This window comes from Taeniopygia guttata, chromosome 3 (assembly GCF_048771995.1).
Source record: "Taeniopygia guttata chromosome 3, bTaeGut7.mat, whole genome shotgun sequence".
Taxonomy (NCBI): Eukaryota; Metazoa; Chordata; class Aves; order Passeriformes; family Estrildidae; genus Taeniopygia; species Taeniopygia guttata.
The window spans coordinates 12,183,474-12,211,432 of NC_133027.1; the positions used below are offsets into that span (position 1 = coordinate 12,183,474).

The 27,959-nt window shown below is 39.5% G+C and overlaps 1 protein-coding gene across 1 annotated transcript; it reads left to right on the forward strand.

The window, feature by feature from the left end:
• The first annotated feature begins 442 nt into the window (after positions 1-442).
• On the forward strand, positions 443-26,325 carry LOC140683638 (3'-5' RNA helicase YTHDC2-like). The gene is made up of 27 exons (XM_072926340.1): positions 443-2,273; positions 2,908-2,998; positions 3,379-3,572; positions 5,160-5,359; positions 5,974-6,140; positions 8,582-8,684; positions 9,857-10,013; positions 12,160-12,267; positions 13,347-13,495; positions 13,896-14,031; positions 14,383-14,509; positions 15,484-15,549; positions 16,321-16,499; positions 16,651-16,747; positions 16,823-16,910; positions 17,010-17,090; positions 17,535-17,617; positions 18,547-18,652; positions 18,790-18,909; positions 19,263-19,535; positions 20,039-20,165; positions 20,609-20,814; positions 21,500-21,695; positions 22,809-22,918; positions 24,366-24,655; positions 25,054-25,231; positions 26,021-26,325. Exons 1-27 carry the CDS (start codon positions 1,862-1,864, stop codon positions 26,063-26,065), a joined length of 4,089 nt encoding a protein of 1,362 aa, XP_072782441.1. The 5' UTR covers positions 443-1,861; the 3' UTR covers positions 26,066-26,325.
• The last annotated feature ends 1,634 nt before the right edge of the window (positions 26,326-27,959 follow it).

The following is a 27,959-nucleotide window of genomic DNA, read 5'->3' on the forward strand; positions in this document are numbered from 1 at the left end:
AAATTTACTGTAATGCTTAAACGCCTACATACTGGAATTCCTTTTTTTCTGGGTTGTTTGGGTTTTTTTTTTGTTGTTGTTTTTTTTGTTTTGTTTTGGTTTTTTTTTTTGTGGTTTCTTTGTTTTTGTTTTTGTTTTTTGGGTTTTTTTTTTAATAATCAAGGAACTGAAAAGAGAAATAAATATTGTGCTCTTTCATTAACTTGATCTTGAAGAATTGACTTACCAGTGATCCTTGCATCATATTTCAACAGCTAGTAAGTCTTACAACACTTAAAATATTTTAAAAATCCCAAACAAACAAAAACCAGAAAGACTAATTATTTTGCAGTCAAACCTGACACAGTGCATAATAGATAATACTGTTTCACCAACTTCCTTTGCAGTTCTTTTTCTCTTAGAACTGGCATCTTTTGTGGAACATAAGAGTGTTTACAAAAGACAAAATGTTCTGCGAACTGAAAAGAACTCAGCAAAAGTGACTCTAGGAAAGGTAAAATAAGAATACCTAATTGTATTTAAACATGCAGATGTATTTTTGCATAAAACTGTGCTGCCTCTTAATTCTTCTTTTAAAAAATACATGGGCATTTGACATATGTTAATACAAGAAAATAATTCTTATTCCAGGGGTTATTTGTTTTGAGTAAACCTTAGCCAGAAGGTATTTCTGAGGCCAATCATGAAAGCAGAATTTTTAAATACTTACAGGTTGTTATTTCTAATACGAAAATCCACAGCTAGTAATTTTTATTAAGAGAATACGTATAAAGAATAAAATCTCCATTTCTAAGAGCTTGGGTAAGCACAATTCTTTGCTCATTCATATGCTGAGTGCAGACTGCAAGTCAGTATTTAGCAGGGCTGCAGCAGGCAGTGCATGCCTGACCACACTCTCCTATTTTTTCACCCTTCTAATAGCATTGGAGAGTCAAAAAAGCAGTGAAAAGAGAAGGGCATGTATTGAGGAATTTGTTATGCAGGATGCACTCAGGCTTCACGCCATTTAGCTGTAGAGATGAGCCCTAACCCAACAGTTCTCTCTGTGCACTGCTGTATTTACAGGATTGCAAACTGAGAGCAGAATTGAGCCGAGGAATCTTTTTTCAGAATCATGGGGCTTTTTGTCTGTAGGAAGGCAAGCTGATGCTGTTAAGAGGCAGAAACTGTTAAGAGATCTGGGTTCATAATTAAAGATTTCTGATGTAACTCTTTCAAATTAGTTATGAACTCTCATTTTTCACTGTTGATACCAAGGATGATAAGAGGAATGCTCATCTTATTCAGCTGAAGTGTTTAATCTTCCATAACTGTGATGTGCTTGGAGGTGGCAGTACTGAATGTCACAAGAAACAGCTATGAGGAACTAGCATTATGTACTTTGATTGAAGATAGTCAGATACCTGAACTGAAAAACTGAAAAAAAAAATTTAAAGTAACCTTAGAACAGATCAATTGTTCCGCTGCAGTGTGATCTCTCAGTGCAGAATTATGCTGAAGTTAGCTTTGTAAAAGCTTTGGTAGAGGTAACTTAAGAGCTATTTTTCAGCCAGCTACATCAGACAGTGAGTGTTTATTTTCTATTTATTTAATTGCCCATTTCAGCTGAGGAGTAGTTTGTTCTTCTTCCAAGTACTCTCCTTCTGACCTAATGATGTTTCCGAAGCAGCAGCCTTCAATAGCGAGGCCTGTGTCAGGCCCAAGTGGATTTGGTTAAATTTCTACCTCGTGTCTTCAGTGTGGAGTCAAAGGACAGCAGGAAAAGCAGGGCAAGTAACACTTTACAGAGTGAGGAGGCTGAGGGCCGAGATGACCCCCGCCACAGCTACGTTTAATACCATGCCCTGAAAGCACGTAATTTATGACGGGACAGGTACCAGTGCCACGTTTTGCTCGCAGCCACACACCCAGCCCGGGCCTTGGGCAGCCGTGCCCCCGGACCGGCGGGAAAAGCGCCAATTTCCTTCCGTTCGGGCCAGCTCGGCTGCGGGCGAGCCCCGCCCCGCCCCAGCGTCGCCCCTCGGGCCGAGCGGCTGCGGTCCCCGATCCGCGTCGGTGTCGGGGCCGTGTGGGGGCCGCGTGGGGCCGTGTCGGGGACATGTCGCGACACAGGCGGGTCCCGCGGCGGCAGCCCGGCGGGGCTGCGGAGGACGGGGCTGCCGCCGCCGCGGTGCGCGCCCGGGCCGAGCCCCTCAGAGAAGCCGGCGTGGACGAGGAGGTGGAAATGGCGGTGCAGCTGGCCCTGGAGCGGTTCCAGAGCGGGGACGAGGCGGGTGCGCGGCACGGCCCGGCCCGGGGGCAGCCTGCGGGGAGGGCGCTGGCGGCGGTCACGGAGGGGATCCTGCCCCTCTGCCCGGCCCCGGTGAGGCACAGCTGGGGTGCTGTGTCCAGCTCTGGGCTTCCCAGCACGGAGACGGGGAGCTAATAGAGCGGGTCCAGCAGAGACCACTGAGACGAGAGGTCTGGAGCATCTCTTATCAGGAAAGGTGTGGGGGTTGGTCCTGTTTAGCCCAGAGGAGACTGAGAGGGGATCTCACTACTGCATATGAATATCTCCAAGATGAGTCCCAGGAAGGTGGTGCAGCCAGTTTGGTGACAGGACAAGGAGCAATGGCCATAAATTAAAACAGAAGAAGTTCCACCTGAACATGAGGGAGAACTTCTTTCCTTTGAGAGTGGCAGAGCACTGAAACTGCTGCCCAGGGAAAGCGTTGAATTTCCCTCTCTGGAGACATCCCAAACCCTAGATGTGTTCCTCTGTCACCTGCTCCAGGTGACCCTGCAGGGGGGTTGCACTGGGTGGTCTCCCTTCCAGTCCTAACAATTCTGTGGTTCTGTAACATTGAGATGTCAAGATTACTGCCTGTTGCATTGTTACTGTCTTTTCATTATTATTTATCATTCTAGAGATGGAATTTCCTTCTAGTTTCACTAGTACTGAAAGAGCATTTGTTCACCGGCTCTGTCAGTCTCTTGGACTGGTGTCTAAAAGCAAAGGGTGAGTCAGGGTACAATTTTCAGTTCTTTGGTGCAGACGGATAGAATTTCAAGACTAATGATAACTTGATTGATGTTTTCAACATACTCAACTGTGTTGCAAGGAATAGTATTAGAGAAAAAAGTGTAAAAGTAGCTACAGAAATGAGCATATTTGTTCATTGCTGTATGCATGCTTGGAAAAGCTTGTGACATGCATTTTGGGACAGCTTGATTTTATACTTTGTGGATTTAATGGCTCCATTAAAAAAGCTTCTCACTGTGATTTCTGTTTTTTTTTTTTTCCAAAGAATTTGCATAGCGTCTCATACCCTGACAGATAAAAGTTAACCTAGAGTAGGTTCCTTTTTACTAAAATAACTTTTCTCTCCCCCCTGACAGAAAAGGAGCCAATCGATACCTGACTGTAAGGAAGAAGGATGTGTCAGAGGCACACGTAGTCATGACTTGTGACTTGGCTCTCCGTACGAAACACGCCGTTCGGAGTCTAATTCAGCGCTTTCCCGTCACAAATAAGGAACGCAAGGAGCTCCTGCCAAGGACAGAGCGAGGAAGTGTCTGTGCTGTTGCATCCGGTACGTTCAGCATGTGTTCTGATTTGGACTTGCCCATCAACACCACTTGAAACCATGACAAAACAAACCTCTTTCTGCTCTGTCCCCTCTGGTGTCCTAACAGACACTTTCAAACAAATGCATTAATTTTCCGTACTTTTAAGGTCTTTTATAACTGGTGCTGTGAGGAACTTGGGAAGTCATATTATGCACATTGAGTTGTCCACCTTGTGTTGTGTTAATTTAGAATCTTTGAGCCAGTTCCAGCCAAATCTTTTTGGAAGTACATTTTGAAGTGTGGCTTCACACAAGTACTATGAGGTGGGGTTGAAGAGTCAGTGTTCTTGTGATGCCATAAGAATGCCTATATGAGAAAATGCGGTTGTCTGTTCTGCTTATAGAAATTAATGTCCTTGATAAATCAATAATTTTAGTTTTTATTTCTTCATCTCTACAAAATAGATTTGGTCCTTAAGAGACTACTGTCCAGACTTGTTGATTTCTCGAATATGGAAGAGTTCACTGAAAGACAAACTTCTGTCAAAATGTTGGTTTTTTTTTTTTTTAAGCAAGGTTTTCATCTAGATTATTGCTTTAGCAGCTACAAGTGGAAGAGTTGCACTGTGTTTTTGTGTGCAGAGATGGGTGTAGTGAACAGAAAACATTTGTACCAGTATGCCTTGTTTAATTGCATGTTTCTGATATGTGGTGTCTGTTCTTGAAGTGCTTTCTTTGCTGTTATTTTCAATTGTTCTAGTTGTTTAATAGGATTGTTATATGAACAGAGGGAAGCTGTAATAAAAGTACTGAAATGCAATGTCTTAGGAATGTAAGGGATAAGTTAATGAACAGTCTAATATTTGCCTTTCTCTGCATCTCAAGAATGTATTTTTAGTTCTCCTGATCTGTTAGTCTGTTTGTCTTGGTACAACAGAGCTTGAAATTTAGTATATGAATCTGTTAATGGCATTAAATATGTATAAATGAGTATACAGTGAGCTTTTCATTCTGCCAGAAAATAGTTCTCAAGGAATTATAGAGTGGTACTTGCAATGATGGATGTGAAGTGGCTCCCTCAGAAGATGTGCCCGTTTTTTGGCTGCTCATGCACCGCTTTCTAACACATCGCACTGCTGTGTGGGGGCCAGGGCTCTTGATACAGCATGCTTGCATTGGTATGATTTCAGGCAAACGTGTGGAATAGCTTAAAGGTTTAACTCTGTCAGTGTGTATTTCTAGGGGGAACTGCAGGTGTGAAATGTGGGCGCAGATACAAACGCCACCAAAATACACCAGGCTGGTATTCTCTGGTTTAGTTTGTTTCTCCTTTTGCTCTTTGTAGGCTTTTTTGACATGGAGCAATGCTGTGGAAGAGTCTGGTTTTCTTCAAAATACCCATGAAAGTAATAAGTGTTTTGAAAAATATCTATTCCAAGCACTGCAGGACATGCTATAAAAATGACGTCTAAATGTGTGATGGGTTTGTCACTTTACCGACAGGGATGCATAAAAAGTCAGCAATGTTAATTTTTAAGTACAGTTTTTGAGCAGTGTTTTTGTGACCTTCCTCTGTGTCTGCATAAATAAACTTTTAACTTGTCTTTGCAGAAAACAAAGAAGTAAACAAGACAAGTGGTCGACTTAATGATGGTATCCCCCAGGTCCCAGTGAAAAGAGGGGAATCAGAGTTTGATTCCTTCAGGCAGTCACTACCAGTTCTTGAAAAACAGGAAGAAATTGTCCAAATCATAAGGGACAATAAAATTGTTTTAGTTATAGGAGAGTCTGGATCAGGAAAAACGACACAGGTATGTTGCTTCAATGAAATAAAAACTATAACAGTATTTATTCTAAACTAATGCCAATTGTGTAACATTTGTGATATGGGATACTTTTATGCTATTTTAAGGCTTTCCTTTTCCTGTGTGATTGAAAATGTTGTTCCAATTCATTTTCTTGCTTTTGAAACACTAGGCCTCTAGATAGGTACTAGAAGCATAAATGATTCCTCACAATTTTCTGGTAGATACCATTTTTTCATTAAAATAATACAAAATATTGAAGGGAAAATAGCTGTGATGTTTGTATATCCCTTTTTCTTCTAAGGCTAGTTCTGTTCTTAGTATCCAGAGTAATCTATTTTTTGTGTTAAAATGAGAGATTATCTACAGGGCTTTTTTTTCTTTTTTTTTTTTTTTTGGATTTCTCTGAAGCAGGAGGGAGGCACTGTAAGTTTTTTTTAAAAAAAACCTAAATAGGTTATACTTAGGAATTTATTTTCTGCTGATTCAGATTGGCTTGCTGTGATAATTGTAATGAAAAGTCTTTTGCAATGTGCAATATTGATATGCAGTTAATGGTTTCCCTGTGCTAACAAAGCTGTGACTTTCTCAAAAAGCAAATTTGAACCACTTCTTTACAGATCCCTCAATTTATCCTTGATGACTGCTACAAGAATGGAACTCCCTGTCGTGTGTTTTGTACTCAGCCAAGACGTTTAGCAGCTGTTGCTGTGGCTGAAAGAGTGGCAGCAGAAAGAAGAGAGAAGATTGGCCAGACAATTGGTTACCAGATCCGGTTAGAAAGCAGGTACTAATGGTATTTCTAAGTGTCGGTTGATCTTGTGTTGGTCTCGTGAATCTTGTGTACATTGAAACTGCAGTATGTTTGGGTTGCAGCCTCACAGGTGGGATATGTTACTGCAGGTAAGGAATACGTAAGAGTGAAAAGGATGGCTTACTTCCTGTGTTTTGCAGTTTCATGTAGAAGGTTGTCTTACAGAATCTCAGGTATTTTCTGTTGATTTCTTCTGCGGCGTGTATGCATGGAAATCCTTGTCTGATTTTCAGATCAAGTCTACACTTTCTTCTTCCCCCCCCCCCTCTGCTTTTAACATGTGCGGATCCAAAAGGTCTGCAAGCTTTGAAGGTAGGTGTGAAAACCAGCATGCTGTAACAAATGTTATGTAGTGAGAGTTGATAGGAGCCATAAAAGGGAAAACAAAAAAATTGGAATGCGACTGATGAAGCTGAGCATTATTTACCAGTCTAGTCTGGACTAAATTTACTCTTCTTCAGCTTCTGTGTTTATAACATGAAGTGATGTAAAAGTAGAGATTTCAGTATCACTTGATGAATTTGTCTCTAAGCAGAGCATGAATGGATTGTTTGGGGTTTTTACATCTTTGCACCGTGTAGTGAAGTGACATTTCAGGGAAGGGCCAGCAGTTGAGATATGAGTGACCAGAAGATGGCTAAAGGTTGTGCTGCCTGTGTGAACAAAGATAACACATAGCTGATGAAAATGAATGCACTTGAACAACGAAGCCACAATAAGAATTCAAATGTGTGCATGAAAGCTCACAAGGATATTGAGAGATTAGAAGAGCTAGTGAAGATGTGTCACAAATAAGCTGGATGATTAATATATGGAAGTACTATGCTGGCAGAAGAAGAGCAGAGTCAGGTGAAAATGGTAGAATTACTGGAAGCAGCGCAGAAAATCCAGCTTGAGAAAAATCAATACAATTACTCCAGAGAAACACTGAAAGGGGGCGATAACAATATTTTGAGCCGTGGACAAAAAAAATTTTGAGTGGATATGTTTAGAGGTGTTTATAGTAACACAGAAATATAATTTTTAAGGTTTTCTTAACTGTCTTCCAGAGAAAAGCTGTAGAGTACAGTACAGAGGAACTTTTCAGCTCTTTTAGGATGGCAGTACCAGAGAGAGTAGTGACAATTTCTGTTTTTATTGGGACAGCTAACTGTGCCCCAGGTATAGAATTGTAAAAGTTCAGTATTTTCACCTCCTGAAAAACCAGAGGATCACGCAGATGACTTTGTGATTTAGTCAGCTGTAATGAATTGTGTCTTCAAGGCAAGGCTTTGGCAGCTGTGGGGAGGCTTCTGTGAGGAGGTGCCAGAAGCCTCTTCTGTGTGTGACAGAGCCGGTGCCAGCCAAGACAGACCTGCCTCTGGCCAAGGCTGAGCCCATCTGTGGTGGTGGTAGTGCCTCTGGGACAGTGGGGAATGGGGGAGGAAAACCTGCACAACAGAGGCAGCAGTTCAAGAAGAGCAGTGAAAGCATGTGAGAGAAGCAGATCTGCACACAGGAAGGTCAGTGCAGGAGGGGAGGAGATTCTCCAGGTGCCAGAGCAGCCCATGGTGCAGCCCATGGTGAGGCAGCTGTGGCCCAGCAGGCCGTGGAGGTCCGTGGTGCAGCAGGGATCCTCCTGTGAAGGATTCTGTGTTGGAGCAGGTGGATGCTTGAAGGAGGCTGTGATCCTCTGGGAAGTCTCTGCTGAAACAGGCTCCTGGCAGAACCTGTGGCCCTGGGGAGGGAGCCACACAGAAGCAGGTTTGCTGTCAGGATTGTGACCCTGTGCGGTCCCACACTGGAGCAAGCTGTTCCTGAAGCACTGCACCCTGTGGAAAGGGACCTGTGCTGCAGCAGTTCCTGGAGAACTGCAGCCCATGGGAAGGACCCATATTGGAGAAGCTCGTGGAGGACCCATGTTCCTGTGGGAGAGACCCACGTTCTCCTTGTCTTTCTCTGGAGCCTGGGAGTCTTTTTGTTGTGTTTCCTCTCCCCTGCCCATGGAGAGGACAGATAGAGTGGCTTGCGTAGGCACCTGGCGTCCAGACAGGCTCATCCTACCACGTGTAGACAAATACAAAGGCTATATCCAAGCACAGGCTGAGGAATTGGAACCTAGTTTTCCACATGGAATTTTCTAGTAAATTGAATGACATGCAGAGTTTCTTCACAGTTCTCTTTTCCTTCTTATTTATTAAAAATTGAATCTTATTCTTTCAATTAATCCATTGTCCAGAGTTTTGGGGCGCAAGCACTACAAATTGTTAGGAAATGTCTGTGAAAAGGCATAGTTTAAAAACAAGTGGTGTGCATGAATCTTTTGAGGAGAGAACTGTAATTTCTCTTCTGGTCAGCAGCTGCTTTAATTTTTGATCCATGGAAAGCTTTAAATGGTGCAACCCCCTAAGTTGTCTCTGTGATGTGATCCATAGGGTTTCTCCAAAGACACTGGTAACATTCTGCACTAATGACATGCTTCTTGGCACGCTGATGGCAGGAGACAGCACCCTCTCCACTGTGACCCATGTTATTGTGGTGAGCATCCTGTGGTCTTTCATGTGGGGTGGAGCAATATGTATTGCTTTGGAAAATGAGGTCCTCATTTGTTTTATTTAAATTTGCTGAGCACTTTAGGTGTTTTTGTTTGGTAGAATCTGAATCAACTTTAAAGACTTTCTGAGTCCTCAGAGTAGAATGCATGTCTTGTGCAGTTTGGTGTTTTTCTGTGTGTTTGTGTTTTTCCTGTAAAAATGTCTTATTTTCATGCCAATGATTAAGTGTGGAATCAGGAGGAGTGGAGAAGGACAGAAGTGTAAATTTTTCTGAACTTCCGTGGTCAGGAGAAAATCCTTAGGGAGGCTTACATTGATGTGGTTCAATGTGATTGTGTCAGAATTTCTCTTACCATTTGTTTTAGCAATACAGGTTTTCAGTCCATTTGTTTGCCCAGAGTTTTCAAGATAATGTGGAGTCTAATTGCTAGCAAATTATTCAGATTGTTAATTTGTGATTATGTCAATATTCCTATTGTGGAATTGAATAAGGGGAACTGGAATGTTTTTGGCAAGATTTAAGTACTGAAGATTAAAAGGTAAGTTTAGGTGCCTGCCTGTTTATCAAAGTTTAAAAAGCATGAGAATGATCTATACATTCTTGATGTCAGCCTACAAACTTTGTATTTTGAGTCCTTGTTTCCTTCATTCATAATATAGATCAAAACAGAAGAATGAAAAAGATGATTAATCAGTTATGTGCCTTAACTTACAGGCTTTGTGTGTGACTTGTCTAAGCAATTTGCCTGTTTTTCTGATTATGTGGTGTCATACATTTCTTTAAATGCTTATCAATGGTGAAGTGAGAATTTATTAAAACAAAATTTGTAGTTTGTGGTGTTTTCTTGAAATTTGGCCTCAAATACACAATCAGAGAGGTTTCAGATATTCACTTTAGCCTCTGAAGTTAAAGTGTTTATGGCTTCAGCATTGCAACGCACTCAGCGCTGATAAAAACTTTTTGATGTGTTTTAGTTTCTTTATGGATAGTTTTTTAAAAAAACCCTATTAGTTAAACTAGACTCACACATTTTAAGGCCTCTGTAATGTGCCACCAAAACATGTATTTTTTTTTTAGAGAAGTTTGTTTTTGTCAGAAGTTGTGATCCTGAATCTGTGATGGTTTTTCATCTTTTTTTCCCCCTTTTGTTACAGGATGAAGTACATGAGAGGGATAGGTTCAGCGACTTCTTGCTAATAAAACTGAGAGATGTGCTGCAAAACCAGAATAATTTAAAACTAATTCTCTCTAGTGCTGCTCTAGATGCAAATCTCTTCATTAGGTATTTTGGAAGCTGCCCAGTAATACATAGTAAGTCTTGATTTTAAGTCTGAGTATACCTGCCTTGAGACTCACAGATCTTACTAAACTGTAGCAAATTATTCTGAGTAAAGGCACATGATTAATACACTGAGAATTACAGGAATCCTTGTTCCTTCTGTATGCAGGTTTCTTGTTTCTTGACTATTTGCACCTCATTCAGAGTGAGGTGTTTTAGTCACTGGGAGTTCTGTAAATGCAGATACATCCTGCCCCCCTCCACTCTTAATTGAAGAAGTAGGAAGAGGTTATTGAAGTTCTGTCTTCATGCTGATACAGGACTTAGAAGCTACATGAGTGTGATATGTATCAATGCATTCCAGTAGGATCTTACTCTTCAGGCTTTGTGAAGGTTGTTACTGGTTACTGGACAGATAACTGTACCAGTTCAGTTCAGAAATACAGGCTTAGACAGATTTGGTTTCACATGAAAAAAGGATTACATGATTCTCTGATTTAAAGAAAATTAGTAGTTGTTCATCTAGGTAAATATTCAGAAAAGACATCCAGTTTCGCTTATTTTGTGTTCAGACTCAGTTACCTGCAGTTAGACTACATTCAAATGCAAAGAAAAGTTACCATTTTTTGCTGGTTTAATTTCATTTGACTGATCTTTAGTAAAGGCAAAATGTAAATGTGTGGGAGGGAGGTGGGGGGTTTTTGTGGGTTTGCAGTTTTTGCCCCACCCTCCTGGCTTGCAGGTTTTCTGCATGGGTGACCTCCTCTGGCACCTTGCAATCCTCTTACTTTTTCAACAGTAATGTCCAACTTTAATGTGTTTTGAAAAGTATCTTTCAAGAGAAATGCTTTATTTGACAATCAGGTAGACTCTCTGCATGTCAGCCTTTTAAAAAAAATCTCAACGGTTTTAGGAAATGGGATTGCTTACTGGTTTATTTTAGCAAATGTTTGTGAGGAGGAACCCTTTTTTTCCTTTCTTTTTTTGCAGATGGAAGTGCTTAGTTCTCTGTTTTGAATTTCTGCCCAGTTGAATAAGGTTTGCAGCTTGTTGGAGACAGGAATCTGGAAATTACACGTGATTTCATGTTCTCTGAATTTTTTTTGCAAGGGAGTGCCTCAGTTGTGATTGTTGTATGACTTTCCAGTTTACTCTTTTTGCAGCTTCCTGTTCTTTCAGATTGGTCAATTTGTGTTGGAAAATCTGATGGCAATCTCTCCCAATCTCTCCAGTTTACCACAGTGTTTGTGCTGGTTATGTAACAGGCCAATAGCAATTTAAAAGATGTTTTTTTCCCTTTTTGTTAATTTAAGAATTAAAAGAAGCGGCTTTGTCTGTTAATGTGATATACAAGGTTTGAGTCTCCTTCAGCAATATGGCTGACAAAATCCTGACCACAGAAAACCACATTTTGTAGCTGTGGAGCGCTGTAGTACACAGAGTTTGTGATCAGTGTTGGAAGGCTTCCTCTGTCACAGCTTCTAAAAGTATGTGAATTGTGGATTGTTCTTTCTGAAGGAAAATCCTGAGTGTTCCTGAGTCAGGTTAAGGAACAAGAAATCAAAATGTAGAGATTTTAATCTTCATGCAAAAAGCATCCTGTAATGTCCACAGAGAATGTCTGGAAAATAGTCATGTTGAAAAAGAAATCAGGATAAATTACCAGAAGGTAAAGGCCACTGGGATGTCTCATCTGTCAAGAAGTATTCAGTAAAAAAAGCTCAGCTTTGCTGAATTAGTTGAGGATATGGAGATAAGGCTGCCTTCTTACATGTTTCTCATGAAAAGAAAGTAGTTCAGTATAAAGATGTACTGTCTCTGTGTGGAACCTTGCAAAAAGCTGTATTAATTGCTTATTAATTAATTACATTTTTAATCCAGATGGCAGACTTACATGGCAGGTTCTTGTTTGTAACCCTAAACAAACACGGCTGTTTTCTTTTTCTCATTTAAAAAAATTGTAGTTAATAACTGTCAATCTTATGAACATCTCCTGCTATAACACTTCATAAAATTGAAGAGGTTGAGGAGAAACAAGGTGGCATTTGACTTTGGAAATATTTTGTTTTGTACAGTTTTGAGAAAAATAAACTCCAGTGAAGGTAGTTTTTTAAAAGAATTAATTCTGTAAGTGAAGCTAGTGAATATAGAATCTTTTATGGATTTTTTCTATTTTAGTCCAAGGGAGACCTTTTCAAGTTAAAGAGATGTTTCTGGAGGACATTTTACGAAGCACTGGGTATGCAAACAAAGAGATGGTGAAGTACAAAGAAAAGAAGCAGCAAGGTCAGTGGATTTGTTAATTGTAAGGGTTGGCAGTAAGAATCATTGATTGAACAAACAGTTAACAGGATTATTTTCTGTTAAAATTCCAGAGTCAGGAGATTAAATGAGATGTGATTAGATGACAGCGTCTTTAAGCTCTCAATATTTACATTTTTGAAATAGTTTATGCAATTAAAGAAAAAAAATCACTTGGATTCAGTGGTTGCATTCTTTTTTCATTCAGTTGATAAATGTCATCTTTTTTCTAATTGTTATGCTGTAGAGCTATATATAACTGGGGGCTCTGCCCACATAAGTACTAAAGAAGCATAGGATGCTCTGTACCTTTGGGTGCAAATTAAAGTGCAGCTATTAAAGCAGGCATGATTTTGTACATCTTGCACTAAATTCCCTTCAGTAACATTTTTCACTGCTTTCTTCAGGCATGGATGTATTTTTTTAAGTGTTAACACTCTTGAGCTAAACATCATTGGGTTTAAGTTGATTAAGTAGATACTGCTCAGAAGTTTTCTTGGCAACTGAAAGTAATGATCCCAGTGATTATTTAAAGAAAAATTTTTAAAAAATGCAAACCCCAAAGCTATAACATACAGTCCTAACTGGATATTGATCACAGTGCTCACCTCTGATCACTGGGGTCAGAAAAGTTCAGTTAGGACCCTGGTGTTTTCTAAGGTTTCTTCCACTTGTGTAGAAAAGTAAGTTGTTACATGCAGGGACTGTATCACTCGTCTTCAGAATTCCATTTGTGGAAAAAGATCTGGTCTGAGATTGTGTGGAAGGTGATTACTTAAGGAAGATACTTTGAATGCAGTAGTTTGGAATAACGGAGGTTTTGGGGGCTTAAACACCAAAGTGTTGGGTTTTACCTTGTTTTTATAGCCCTTGTTTGCAGTGGCGCCCTTTGGGTACCCTTAAATATGTCATTTATGTTGGACTGGTAGTAGCATTCTAGACTAAATAAAAGAGGTTGAATAGGTAAAACTTGGTAAAACCTGCTGTAACTAACTTTTTTAGTAGAAAACAATGGATAAGAAATATGACTCTAAAACTTTCTTGGGGAATACTTTGCATTCTAGAAGAGAAACAGAAGAACACTCTTGCTGAGTGGTGTTCAGCTCTAGATAACACTAACAAAGGGACATCTCGGAGACAAAAATCAGTTCCAAGGACAAATGAGGAGTACAAATGGTTGGATGATGGTGGTGACACAGTATTTAATCAACTGGTAAGTTTTTTCTTTTGTCGGAAGAGATGTTTATATTTGTGTTGTATTCTAGCCATTTAAAATCTGTTTTCTACAGTTCTGTTGAGTCTTTCAGGATATTAACGTATTTTAAAGATTACTTGATTAGGATGAACTGCTCTAGCTGAAGTGTGCTCTTCAGATAGGGTGGTTGCACACAGCTTTTCCTCAGATCAAATGGCTCGACTGCCATTGTGTTCGTACTTGCATATGACAAAATCAATGCATTAACTGATACCTGAGCTGGTATGTCTACACTGATATATTTGGGTTTCTGTTGCTGCTGGGAAAAATAACCATTCCAATTCTTTGTGGGTAATGTATAAGAATAAAGACAACTCTTGGAAGAGATTAAGCTTTCAATATTGTTTTTTATCTTCAGACTGAAAAAGATGTGAATTGCCTTGAATCGTGGATAGTAAAAGAAATGGATTCCTGTCTTTCTGACATCTGGTTGCATAAAGATATTGATTTGTTTGCTCAGCTGTTAAATCTTATTTTAACTGAAAATGTCAGTGGTAAGTTTCATGTGTTATTACATAAAAAAAAGCAACCTCAAATTTACTTAGATTTTTATGGCTACTTTTATCTCCAGTTTCAAATGGTGTTACCTTTGCATTCTGATGCCGACTGAAAAAATGATAGGGCTAGCAGAAATAATGGGTTGTTTAGTTAGTTGTTGTTTTGAAGTATTGACAGAAGTGTGTTTCTAAAACAGTGTAGAATTCATATGAACTAACTTCAGAGATAAAGTGAGGAAACAAATTCTCTTTGGGCTGGAATTTGAAAGCAATATTTGTACTATATTTAGATGAAAAAATAACATTTCTCTTGGTTTTGCTGGATTTTTTTTTTCTTGTACTTCTCAGTTGATTATAGGCACAGTGAAACTGGTGCAACTGCTCTGATGATTTCTTCAGGGAGAGGCTTTTTGAGTCAAGTAGAACAGTTGATCAGCATGGGAGCAAGTATCCACTGCAAATCATCTAATGGCTGGTAAAAACAGAGAAACCAAAACATAGATTTATGTGTCAATATAGGAGAGAGAAAGAAAATTGTTTAACATCTAAATTAATTTGCTAACTTATCACACTGCTGTAAGAACTATAGATTTTGACAGCCTCAACAATTTCTAACTCCTGATAATCACATTGTTTTCTGTAAATTCTAAATTGAATTCTTAATTACATGGTCTTGATTATGAGCTATAAACTTTGTTTCAGTAGGTCTTATTTAAGATACTGGTTAGCAGAACAACTGTAATCTACTGAATTGGACCAAAATATTTGGCAATTCCTATTTTCATGGAGTTACCCATATCAGAAGATCTTTCTGTTATGTTTCTAAATATATTGTAGCATGTAAAAATATTTGTGAATCTGTAGAAACTCAGGTTTTGTGGTCATGGATTATGTCTTCATATAAACAGGGAAGTACAGTAAATAATTGTTGTATGGAATGATAAGAATTAGGATTCCAGGGGTCTGATATTTGGTACTAACATTTGAAAAAACTTGGGAAGGAATGCAGTTTAAAGATAAAACAGTGAACTGCATCGTGAGGAGGACAGCTTCTGAAAGACATGAAATAGCCAAATGTTATGCCTGGGGTGTGACCTTTTGAGATGACTTCAAGGATACTGCAAACAGGCAGGTCTGATCTCTGCACCTTGTTGTGGACTTTTTAAAGGAATGGCACTTTCTTCCTCCTCACTTCCTTGTGCATGTTTGCTCCTGTGTAAAACGGACATTCTTTTGTGGTAAAGAACTGTAGTCACCTAAAAGTCAGACAGCTGTTAACACCTATTCATGCACTTTCAAATGGGAAGTTGCAGATCCAGCAATAACAGTACGGATGTCAGTACAGAAATGGGTACAAAAGTCTGGTGTCAATTGCCTCTCCTGATGCGCTCTTCATATTCATCTTTTGAAGGGAAAAGTCTAATAAAAATACTTGTGCAACTATTTCAGGATGGCTGTGGACTGGGCTAGGCACTTTGGACAGACGGAGGTTGTTCATCTGTTGGAATCCTACAGGTCAGTTGTAACTGTTTTGCAGAATCAGTTGTATATGATATACAAACGGTTGTGATGGGAAATTTGAGGTTTCTGTTCTTTTAATCAGAACAGGTTTTAGCTTTTCATGGTCTAAAATCTGGACTTAATGGCAAGACCTCTTTTTAAGAATAGGAATATTTCAAAAAATAAACAGCAAAAACGTTTGTACTTAGTATCATATTGTTTATGTTTGCACAACTTGCTAATTCTATACTTTTCACATGCTTACTTTGGAAACAAATCTGTCATGTGTTTTTATTTATCCTTTTTATATGCAATAGGCATATTAAAGAAAATTTACAGAAGTAATGTGTACACTAGGCCATTCAAGAATGATTTTCTGATTAACTTACAGTTATCGTACTTGAGGTAGTGTTTTGTAAAGCTTATCTCTACTATAATTTCTCTTAGTGTAGTTTCTGCTAGTGGGAAATTTTTGGAGAACACGTATCTCTTAAATATTTTTACTTGAACAGATAAACGAGAAGTATCTTTATACTTTCCTTTGCTTATGGTTGTGTTTCAATGAAGTTGAAGAAAACTAAAGTTAACACTAATAAATAAAGTGGCATCCTTCACTGGGTTAACATTGAAATCAGTAAACAGTAATAGTATGGTGATTCCCTTCTGCTACACTTAAACATCAGAATTCAAGACCAATAGTCATATTGGTCTTGAACTAAGTTTGAGTGGATGGCTCAATGCAAACCCGAAGGGGCAGCCTTGATTCTGGTGTATTTTCTGTTACAGCGCTTCATTCGGATTTGGAAACATGGATGAAAGTTCCCTGGTCCAAAAAAGTGCTAGTGACCTTAGTGCAGAGGACAGAGAGCTACTGACAGCTTATCATCACAGTTTTGATGATGAAAAAGTGGATCTGGATCTGATAATGCACTTACTTCACAGCATCTGTCATAGTTCAGATGCAGGTAGGTAAATACCTAACCAGTGGTTGTGGATTTGGCTTCTGATGAATCATGCTCTTTTTTCAGCAATCCACAAACGTTAAAACCTTCTGAGTGCTATTCGACATGTATTTGAATTTTCTGTTTAACTTTGCAAACCCACTTCCTTTTTTAGGAGCAATTTTAATATTTCTTCCTGGGTATGATGAGATAGTGAGCCTGAGAGACCGCATTGTTTTCGATGATAAGAGATTCACTGATAATGCTCACAGGTAAAACTTTAGTTGCTGTGGCTTTTCATTGCTCCTTTTAAGGATCCTTAAAATGTTCCTTTTGTCTTGCATTAGATACCAAGTTTTCATGCTTCATTCAAGTATGCAGACTTTGTACCAGAAGAAAGTGCTTGAAAGTCCACCTTTTGGCATTCGCAAAATTGCAAGTATTAGAGGACTTTTTCCAATGCCACAATGACCTATTTTGCCATTGCTTTTACAGTTATTACAGTTTTGGTGGTTTGGGTTTTTTTCTTTGCAGATTCTTTCTACTAATATTGCAGAAACCAGCATAACAGTCAGTGATGTGGTGTTTGTCATTGACTCAGGCAAGGTGAAAGAGGTAGGACTGCCATAAATTTTCCTAGTGTGATTCTAAAACACACAGTGCATAAATTTTGGAGAACTTTTTTTTTTTTATTATTTATGACTTTACAGTAAAGTAAAAAAAAGTTTTTACTAGCTGAGAGCTAGTGCCTGTCAGGCAACAGTCCTTGCTGAAAAGTTTCAACATGCATTTGTTTTAAGACAAATACTGTAAGCTATCTGTCTAAAAAACCTTTAAAATCTTGAATTTCAAAAATTGTGGAGCATTAAGATACTAGAAAGGAGATACCCTCATTAATTCACTCAAAATTGAGAAGGTACCTTTGTGTCAGAAGCTGCTGTATATATTACTATTTCATACTTTTTAGAAAACTTCTGTTGGTAATCTAAATAACTAGTAACTTGTATTTCATGTACCCTATTGAGTTTTCAGTTTGCATTCCTTTCTTTGTTTTTCTAGAAGTCTTTTGATGCACTGAGTCGTGTTACAATGGTAAAAATGGGGTGGATTTCAAAAGCCAGTGCTATCCAGAGAAAAGGCAGGTAATAAATGCCTCATAGTGGTTTCCATTTTGCAGATATCCACAGTCCTTTATGTTTAGAATAAAGCACACAACAGAATAGCTGTTTCTGGCCTAGTCCAGTGTTGTGTTGCATAGTGGCCAACACTCATTCTCTGCAGGTGAGTAGGCGTCAGCATGTATTTCCTTGGAATAATCTCCCAAGTTGTAGAAAAGTGACGCTCAGGCATTTCCCAAAGGTCTGGGTTGTTTTCCCCCCATTAATTTGTTCTCCTTCCTCTTTCTCCCATGTAGCACCAGCAGTCACAATGTCCAGTGGGGTGTTTTCACATCATGTCTGTCGGCAGAGGACTGCCTATTTCACTTTCTCCAAGCTATCCATGACTTAACAGGCCATGATTATATTCTTCCCAGCACTGTGGGTGAGGGCTCAGAAGTTTATGTAGCAACAAATGCCTGTTTAATCAATCATATTGGCATTAAGCTGCACATATGCACATAGATGTATATGACTGAGAGAATTTGCTGTCTCTCATTCACTCACAAGTTACTTCATCTTTATTCTACCTTTTACTCCAAGCATCACTTCTGTTTAGGGGATGTGAGGGGAAACAATAAAGTTTGCAACTGGTTCCTCACAACAAAGGATGATTGAGATTTGAACTGGTCTTAGGTTAGCAAAAAACCCACAGCACTTTACATTAGATAAGCCTTGTTTTTCTTTCCTCCAGATTTCTCAGTGTTGGGTTAAAATTACAGTAAAAAATTGCCACACTCTCAAAAATACTTCATGATTAGAAAACTCTCACTTTGTGTGTGACTTAACAACACTTTCTTCATAGTACTGCCTCTTCTTTTCCATTCTGAGTTTCTGTGTCTGTTTGTTGGCTTTTGGTTTTGTTTTTAGAAAGAAATCCTCATTTTCACAACCTTCCATATTTTATTTTCAAGGGCTGGGCGCTGTCAGCCTGGAGTCTGCTTTCGTCTCTTCAGCAGGCTCCGATTTCAGAATATGTTGGAATTTCAATCTCCAGAACTTCTAAGAATGCCGCTTCAGGTGCATGTTCAGTTAGAAACTACAACTTTAAAAAATACAATGCCCTCAAACCATACTATTAATTGCAACAAATCATGTGTTTGGCGGCTGCTTCCAAATCTTGGTAATCTTTTTTTGTTCTGCCTTTTACCTTGCAGGAGATCTGTTTGTACACAAAAATTCTGTCTCCAGTTAATTGTCCAATTGTAGACTTTCTTATGAAAGCTCCTGATCCTCCGCCTGCTGTAACTGTGAGAAATGCTGTGCATATGCTTAAGGTCAGAAAAGGAGTAGGTTTAGATTGTAATTGTGTTTGATCCCAAATTTGTGGTGTAGCAGTTTACTGACTTCAGTTTGTACTGAAGCTGTTTTTAATTACTTAAGGATGTTTTGAAGTTTTGTTTATTGTCTGTTTTCATTTTGTGTGTAGGGATGTGTTTTTCCATGTCAAGGGAAGAGAGTGCTTCAAAGTCTTGTCTCAGTTAATAGTTTGACTTGCTTCTGTAGTGTTTGGAAACAAGTCTAGTTAATGTCCATTATTCACATCCTTTCTGCTTTCACTGTAAATTGATTTTGTCCACTGTACCCATCCCCCTCTCCTTTATTTGTTTGTTTGTTTGTTTATGAACAGACCATAGATGCCATGGACCCTTGGGAAGATCTCACTGAGCTTGGTTATCACCTCACTGAATTACCTGTAGAGCCACACCTCGGTAAAATGGTGTTGTATGCTGTAGTTCTGAAGTGCCTGGATCCTGTTCTGACCATTGCCTGTGCTCTTGCCTGCCAAGACCCTTTTGTGCTGCCCACGCTGGCCTCCCAAAAGCGTGCAGCCGTGCTGTGCAGGAAGCGTTTTGCTGCCGGAACGTTCAGTGACCACATGGCCCTGCTCAGGGCTTTCCAGGTAGTCTTTCATTTCAGAGAGTACTAATCACAGCACATTCAAGCAAAATGCAGATGCACCAGTTGGATGTAGAGTGGCAGACTGTGATTAAGTGCTCAGAGAAGACTTTCTTTTTGCCTAGTGCCTTTCCTGTGTAAGGCATTACTTGGCAGTCTGGCTGGTCCACAGAAGAGGGAACTGTTTTTGTAGTATGTTTTGTTTCAAACATTATAAAATTTTGAATGTTCCAACAATGTGCCTCTTTGCATCCTACTACACTGAACTTTGAATCATGATCTTAATGTAATGATCTTTATTTATTGTTTTAACTTGACATAATCATCACTGTAGTGAACACATAAAGAGAATCTAATTGTTGAACAGAAAAAATAATCTGGTTTGATACATTAACTTTTAGAGTGGCTTTTGCATTCATTTTATTGACATAAATGTAATATTTTAAAAAAATGCAGTTTTTAGTTTAAGCCATTCAAATTAATAGGCAAATGTAAAAACATTTTCAGGCATGGCAGAAGGCACGCAGTGACGGCTGGGAGAGAGCCTTCTGTGAAAAGAACTTCCTATCCCAAGCCACAATGGAAACCATTGCAGGAATGAGAACACAGGTGCTTGGCCAGCTTAGAGCCTCAGGTAGAGAAGTTGGAAACAATTTTAACATTGTTTTAAAGTCAAGCATATAGAAATTGTAACAAAAATCGTGTCCACTGGTGTAATTTTCCTTAATTTGAAATACACCTTCATGCACACATTCATGCAGGGTATGGTGCAGATGAGGAATTGTGGCTGATCTAACTGAAAGCACCCTCATCTCCACATGCCACTGCATTTCATGTTTTAATGAATTATTCCCATAGGAAATGTCTTTATATTGTACAAAATAGTGGTATTCTGTGTTAGTATGAAACCCCTTATCAGGAAGGATTTCAGTGTAATGGTTTCTTCTTGGTGCTGTTAAGGTTGGCAGTGGTGAAAAATGCAACAAAGAAGTCATTTATTTCACCTTTAGTTTCTGACTCCTTTTGAGAACCAAACACAAGCTAACATGGCACTGTTTTGTCTCTTTCATTTGTCAGGTTTTGTGAGAGCCAGAGGAGGAGCTGATATTAGAGATGTTAATACTAACTCTGAGAACTGGGCTGTAATTAAAGGTGCCTTAGTGGCCGGGATGTATCCCAATCTTGTGCATGTAGACAGAGACAGCCTGGTGTTGACGGAATCAAAGGAGACGAAAGTGCGATTTCATCCTACCTCTGTTCTTGGTCAGTCTCAGTATAAAAAGGTAAAGACACTTTGAATTCATAGTTCAAAAAAAAGGGCACTAAAATCTGTCACGTGTTTTAGAAATGTCTTTTCCTATTTGTCAGTACTTTAAAAGCAGTATAGGCATTTAACACTACAGCTTTAGAAAATACCGTTCTACCCAGCTGATAGAATTGGAGTTGATTCATTTTTCCATCATTTCAATTAGTCTTTTCTCTAGATGGAACAAGGCAAAATGACAAAAAAACTGCCCTGCTATAAAATTGTTTTAAAGATATAATGATCCCTATTCTTAAAAGCAAGTTTTTCTCTGAAACTTTTTTTTAACATTTCTTTTTAAAGCAAAATATTTTGTTTTATCATGGTAGGATAATTTATGAATCTGGTTGAATTCTCTCACGCTTTTTTATGTGCATGTATATTTTTATATGTATATAATTGTATGTGTATTTAGTTCTCAAAATACAGAATCATAGAATGGTTTGGGTTGTAAGGGACCTTAAAGCTTATCTCATTCCAACCCCTGCCACGGGCAGGGACACCTTCCACTAGTCCAGGTTGCTCAGAGCCCCACCCAGCCTGGCCTTGAGCACTGCCAGGTTGAGGCATCCATAGTGTCTCTGGATAAAATGAGAAATACGTTCAAATTTACATTAATTACAGGTAGAGGGTATAATAGCCTGGTTTTACCTGCTCTTGCACAGATTGCCCCAGCAAATGGACAAGCTGCAGCCATCCAGGCTCTCCCTACAGACTGGCTTATATATGATGAAATGACGAGAGCTCACAAGACAGCAAACATCAGGTGCTGCTCTGTTGTGACACCTGTCACGGTGGCCCTCTTCTGTGGACCAGCCAGACTGCCAAGTAATGCCTTGCAGGCATCTTCATCCTTTCGAGGTACGCTGGAGTCTGGATTTGGGATGTTTCCGTTGCTATACATCAGCGTGTGACATGGAAAACTTATTTTTCAGTAATATTTAATACATGTATTGCCTGATTCTGAACATAGCGCTGTTATAATTCCTGCAGCTATTCAGGAAGAGTTTGTTGGTTCTGTAATAAATCTCTCCATTTTGGGATTCCTTACATATTCAAGTCCATAAATTACACAGTTGTAGGGTCTCAGAAACTGTAGTATAGTTTGTAAGGAAAGAATACAGCCACAGTGTCTAATGAGAACTGTAGTACTGGTACTGAGAAGTGTAGTATGCATGTTCTTTTTCTACAGACTACTTTATTTGATACATTGAACCAGATTATTCAAACAGAATAATTTAGAAACAATCAATATGGCAAACACGTCATGTTGCTTCTAGCTAACACATACATTTTCAAGACATGTTCTACTGATAATTTTTAATTTCAGTTAACTGTACTATTAACTGTGAGTAATAGAGAATATATAGAAATTTCCTTCTTTTTTTCTGATTTACATTGAGTCCTCTTGGAATGGAAGCAAAAATAACTGCTTCTAGTTGTCATAGTTTGAATCAAACTAAAAGTCCAACTTATTTCTAGAGCTTTCCTGTCTTGCTTTTAAACTGTGAACCTTAGAGTAGTGCTCATGTTGATTGAATTGCACTTAAGAAAAATAAAGAATCCTAATTAATAGCTATATGTATAGATTTTTTGTTTTTCTTACTAGGTCTTTAGATCTGCTGTTTTACTAGGAAATAGAGGCATGTGTGATTTTGCAAACAGCTTTAGGCAAAAGTTGTATAGTGGCCTGTGGATACTGGTGAAGGTACATGAGTTGGGTCACATCATATCAATACAGGTTTTTACACAGTAGGACCTTCAGCCGGTCTGGCTTGATTGCTGCTATCTGGAGCAAAGACTTTGCAGTGTATTTGCAGAAAAGAAGAGGTAGTTTTACAAATGTTTACATTTAAAGTCAATTTTAGAAGGAAAAACATTGTTGCTGGTAATACCGTAGTATGCGGGTTTTTGTGTAGAAATAATAGTAGAAAAAATATGGAAATGCTAATGCACCTTTTGTCTTTAATTCAGGGAGAGGGGTATCTAATGATAGCAGCGACAGTGAGATGGAGGACAAGACATCTGCTGATCTGGCACTGCTGAAGCTGGATGAAGGGCTCCATCTCAAACTGGACCCTGAAGTAAGTAAGAAATTACTCCTGGGTTTGCTTCATGTAGAGGAATTGTAAAAAGATGTGAAAAGGTTTTTGTAACATTTGAGTAGCCAAGAATTTTCTCCAAGAATGTCATGGTCTATTTCGGTCTCTCAAACTAGGTACTCTGTGATTTAACCTTTACTTCACAAGCTCATCAATAATTAAACGGCTTCAATCCCCTTTGGCACAGAGTTGTCTGTCGCCTGAATCCGTGTATTCAACATCCAAGTTGCAGTGTTTCATCACCTATCACCCGTACCTTTCTATTCTTTTACTTGTCAGCAAAAAGAAAGAGAATAATTAGTCACCTAATTCAACATTGAGAGTGCTCATTCCTCTTCCTCCATATTGATGTGGGTGTCCTGTCTCTCACAAAAGGGACCAGGAAAGCCTCAGCAATCCAGATGCTGTTGGGTCTGTTTCAAAAACTTTCTGGGCAGTATGATGTTTTATATCTGAGCTTGGCAGTTTTGTCCCTTTCCACACGTCAGCAGATTCTGAAGAGACTGGCAGACAAAAGATAATGGCTGCAAGGGACAGCAAGCTGCAGGTGACAGTGACTGCATAAGGGCCCTTCTGCTCCTTCTGGCCTCCTGTCCTGCCTGCATGGTGCTCCATCAGGCCATAGCACGAGCTGGGATAGCCAAAATCTGAACAGGAGCTGAGAGAACAGTCACATTGGCATATTGTGTTCTTCTTTCTTTGAGAGGATAACCAAAATCGGATCAAAAAAGGAGCACTTGAAGCTGAAGTTGCTGAAAGAAAGTTGCTGTCAGATTTTGGAAGGATAAATTTCAAAATCTCTTTGAAATAGAAGTCTTTATGTCATTGAGGAGCTGTGGCTGTGGTAGGAGGCAGTTTATGGGTCATGAAACACACAACTTTACCAACTCTAATAATAATACTCTCTCTCCTAGACATGTCCAGAAGAGTGATTTTTTTAAATTTATTGTAATGGAAGCATTTCTGGTAGCAGAATTAGACAATAGTCTTCTGAATTTAGTCATCACATTTGACCAGGTGTCTATGTTAGAAAAATATCACTTAGAGCTCTTTTCCATCAACTATGACTGAAGAGTGCATGAGTAGAGACTGATTTGAGAGGAAGGGCATAAAGCATGAAAGGATTGGGTTTTCTTGAAAGATAAGAAGGAAAAAAAAAGGTCTGTGGAATTACAATACAAAGCTAAGTTTATTACCGAGCTAAATGAAATGTTTCCAAAATTACCTTGCACCCAAGGAAAAGAAAGCAAATTAACATCTTAATTTAAATATGGATTATTCCCCTTCCCCAAGACCTTAGTCTTGCCTTTAATTGTGGGCCCCGTTTATATTAGAATGCCAGGTGCTGCCTGATATGGAAAAGACAGGGTTCTCTTACCTGTGTGATCTACTTTTCATCAGTATTTAACAGAATTGGAATTTATTGCAGGCTGCTGGTATGCTGCTGCAACTCAGGCAGAAGTGGCACAGCTTGTTTCTGCGTCGCATGCGAGCTCCTTCTAAGCTGTGGTCTGAGGTTGATGAAACAACTGTAAGAGCAATTACAGCTGTTCTGAGTGCTGAAGAACAGTCTGCAGGTCTACAGCAGCCTTCAGGAATTGGCCAGAGACCAAGGCCTGTGACTTGTGAAGAACTTCCTTTGGCATCTACATGGATGTCAAGCAACAGCAGAAACAGCTCAACAGAAACAGAATTGTCTGACTTCTCTCATGCTGAAAAGTAAGATGCTGAGGTCTTCTGCTCACTGTAGGTTGCAGTTTATGTATACAAGTATCACTTAAGTTTCTGCTAGTAATAGGAGGTGGAAACAGCGGAAGTACAGTTTGAAGGTGTTATACTGTTGTATGCTGCATTGTAGTCCCAAAGAGAAGTATTTCATACCTGGGGCTGCTGTTGGAGAGAGCAGTCAGGAATATTGTCCATGAATTGTGATGTTTGAGAAGTAGCAGAAGAAGTTTAACAGTAGCATTAAAAAGCAATGAATGGTCAGTATGAGTTTTTAGTTAGGCTTTAATAGATTTTGTAGTTGCTGTAATACATGTGGTCATGCAGTAGGCTGGCAGGTCGATGTAAATTTTCAGTGACTGCTTGTGAAACTCAAAGTATGTCCTTTGTAGGGTTTCAGTGAAATCTACTTCTCCTGCACTCCACCAGCCAAAGAAGTACAAAGAAAAAGACATTTTGCTCTCCAGACAATTCTCAGATGACAGATCCGCTCAGTCCTCAGTGAAGCCTGCAGACAGCAGTAGCTATTCCAACGCCTGTGCTACTCCTTCTTCTCCAGTGTCGGGAAAGGTAGAGCTCTCTAACATATCACCCTGCTCTTCCAGAGTAATAGAATTTCTTGCTGATATCATTCTGCAGTTAGGTATTTTACTGATAAATTAGGAACCTAACGTAGCTTTTCATTTGTAACACTGCATAATACTTCCTTCTGGAACTTAAAAATCTAGACTAAATATCCTTGTTTCACTAGTTTAATACAGCAAAAATAATTTGTAGACTGCTGAGGTGAAGCTATCCAAAGTAGAAAAAATGAGATTTTAAAAAAACCCCAAACTTGTTCTAATAAACATGTATTAGTTTTTTTCAACTAAATGAGTATATTATATACACACTTCTGAAGTTTTTGGATTCTGCCTTTCTCGGCTTCCATAATAGATTTTCAATATCAATACTGATTCTGTCTTATCTGCCTTACTATGACTGATTTTTGTGATGGTTATTTGAACAAAGTACACATTTTTAATGAGATTACTGTGACAGTTGTCACATATACTTGAATAGTAGATTGCAGTAACACTAAGGAGATCATTGAGAGAAAACTTCATGGACTCATTGGAGGATGTAGTAATTCCTCTTGAATCTTTCAGCTTTTAAATTAAGACAGCGTAAAAGGAAGAAAACATGTTTCCTGAATATAGAAATGCGAGTAGTGTGCTGTAGGCTACACTCTAGGATGCTTAATTTTGGTGTCATCTCAAGGTCTGTCAGACTTTAACCAATTCTAATTAGTCACTAGACTTTTTAATCCTATTCTGCTCTACTTGTTTCTTGCCCCTCATGGATGAATTACTGTGGAAGGGGCTAACAGCAGGCCTGTTAGCTAAAGGAGCGAAAAGAAGCTGAGAGGCAAGAAGAAGCTGTTAAAGAGCTCTCTCCAAGGCTGCTACCAAGGAGACTGAGAGAAGAGAAGAACTGAAGAAAGATAAGGAGAGCACTGCAGACGGACAAAGTATTTTTAGAAAGTTAACTAAAGTCACTGTTACTGTTCACCAGTGGTGTTATGTTGATTTTTTTGTGGCCAATAGTTGGGGTAGAAGAAGTATAAACAATTAGAAAGTTTATAAAAGGTCAGCCATGTTCAATAATAAAGAATTGCCATCTGAGACCGCCTGTGGTCTGTGCTTTGTGTCGCGACCGCCTCGGCATACAGTGTATATACCAGTGACAGCTGGTGCCCACCGCGTGGAGCAACAGCCTGAACAGCGTGGTCAGTCTGGAGCCACGCGGGGTCCCAGCTCCCAGCCGTGACCCACTGGGGAGCAGCGGGGGAGGCGGCGCTGGTGCAGCTGAGAGTGGCGTGTGGAAGCCACAGGGAGGTCCAGACTTGATTTTCTCCTATCAAGACACCTGGAAGCAGGTGAGGCACCAACTAGTAATAATGGGAAATAAATCTAAAGAGGAAGAGACTGTTTTGGCTACATGGAAAGCTTTGTTAAGATATAAGGGAATTAATACTTCAGACTATACCCTTCGTAGTATATTGCTGTGGGCTAGATCATAGGATTTTGCCACTGATCCTGACACAGCATTTAGTGTTAAAACTTGGAAAAAAGTCAGGGACAGGCTGTGGGAAGTCATCTGAGCAGGAGATAAAACTTGTCAATCTAGTTGTTACTTGGAGATCGCTTTTTGAGGCATTAAAGGAATGGAAAACAGCGGGAACAAGCAGAGTACAACGTGGATGAAGATTTGGGGTTGATAAACGAGTCTGATGGGAGGGATGAGTCAGATGGGGCCTTTGATGGGGAACTTGTTGAATACATCCTTGAAGAAGGTGCAGGTGCCCATGGAAGTTACCAGGCAGGCTACCAAAGCTTCCAGGAAAGTTGCCAGAGCTTCTGGGCTGGATGCTGAAGCTTTTGGGAAAGCTGCTAAGGTTTCTGGGCAGACTGCCAAAGTACCTCCTTATCAGACTCCTAAGCCTCTTTATCTCACACCTGCACAGCAGCTTGCAGCGGTCCCCGTATACACTACACCACTGCGCCAGTTAGCTGAAATGTCTTTAGCAGAGAGACAAACCCAGCTGTCTGCCCCCTGCTCCCCTCTGACACTGTTGAGGCAGGATGGGAATGAATAGACTTTGTTCAGAAGGCTGAGACTATAACTCTGATTTATTTCAAAATACATCGCTCTTTTATACAGAGCTTCGTGCAGACCAACTCTATTGGTCCTGAAGTGAAAACCTCTCACTCTATTGGTGTGCAGTGAATGACATACAGTAGGAGAACCCAATTATAAACAATGTGAACTACAAGAGAGATAAAGAACCTATTTACATTCTTTCTCAACACTTTCTCAAGCTTCTACCTGGTTAGAAACTTTATGTTTTCTCTTTGACTGAATCTAAGACCTACACCCCTCCACTCTAGCCCAGCCATTTGCCCCCCGCCCCCTTCTGAGCTGCATGAACAGTTTGCAAGGTCGTATCCTCCATTGCTGGACAGTGACAGCAAATCAAGTGAAGAGTCACCCGCAGTAACGCCTGAGTTGGGGCAGGGAACTGTTGACAGTTCACCTTCTAATAGATCCAGCCCTGCTGCCCCACGGACTTTGCCTCTGTGTCAAGTAACTGTGCTTCCATGAGAGCCTCAGAAGTTTCGGGAATTTGTTAGGAAGAAAGCAGCTGAAGAAAAAAAATGGGGACCTAATAGAAAGATTAGGTGCCCCAAAAGTACCTCAGGAGCAGAGTGTTAACACAAATGTTGCCTGTATACTGTATATATTCGATAGCCAATAA

Bases quoted from the DNA above. Each gene is read 5' to 3' on its own strand.
- LOC140683638 (XM_072926340.1), top strand. From the start codon at position 1,862: ATGACGGGACAGGTACCAGTGCCACGTTTTGCTCGCAGCCACACACCC. The intron at 14,510-15,483 runs GTAAAAACAGAG...CAACTATTTCAG, and splicing joins TGCAAATCATCTAATGGCTG to GATGGCTGTGGACTGGGCTA. The intron at 20,815-21,499 runs GTAAAGACACTT...GCTCTTGCACAG, and splicing joins GTCAGTCTCAGTATAAAAAG to ATTGCCCCAGCAAATGGACA.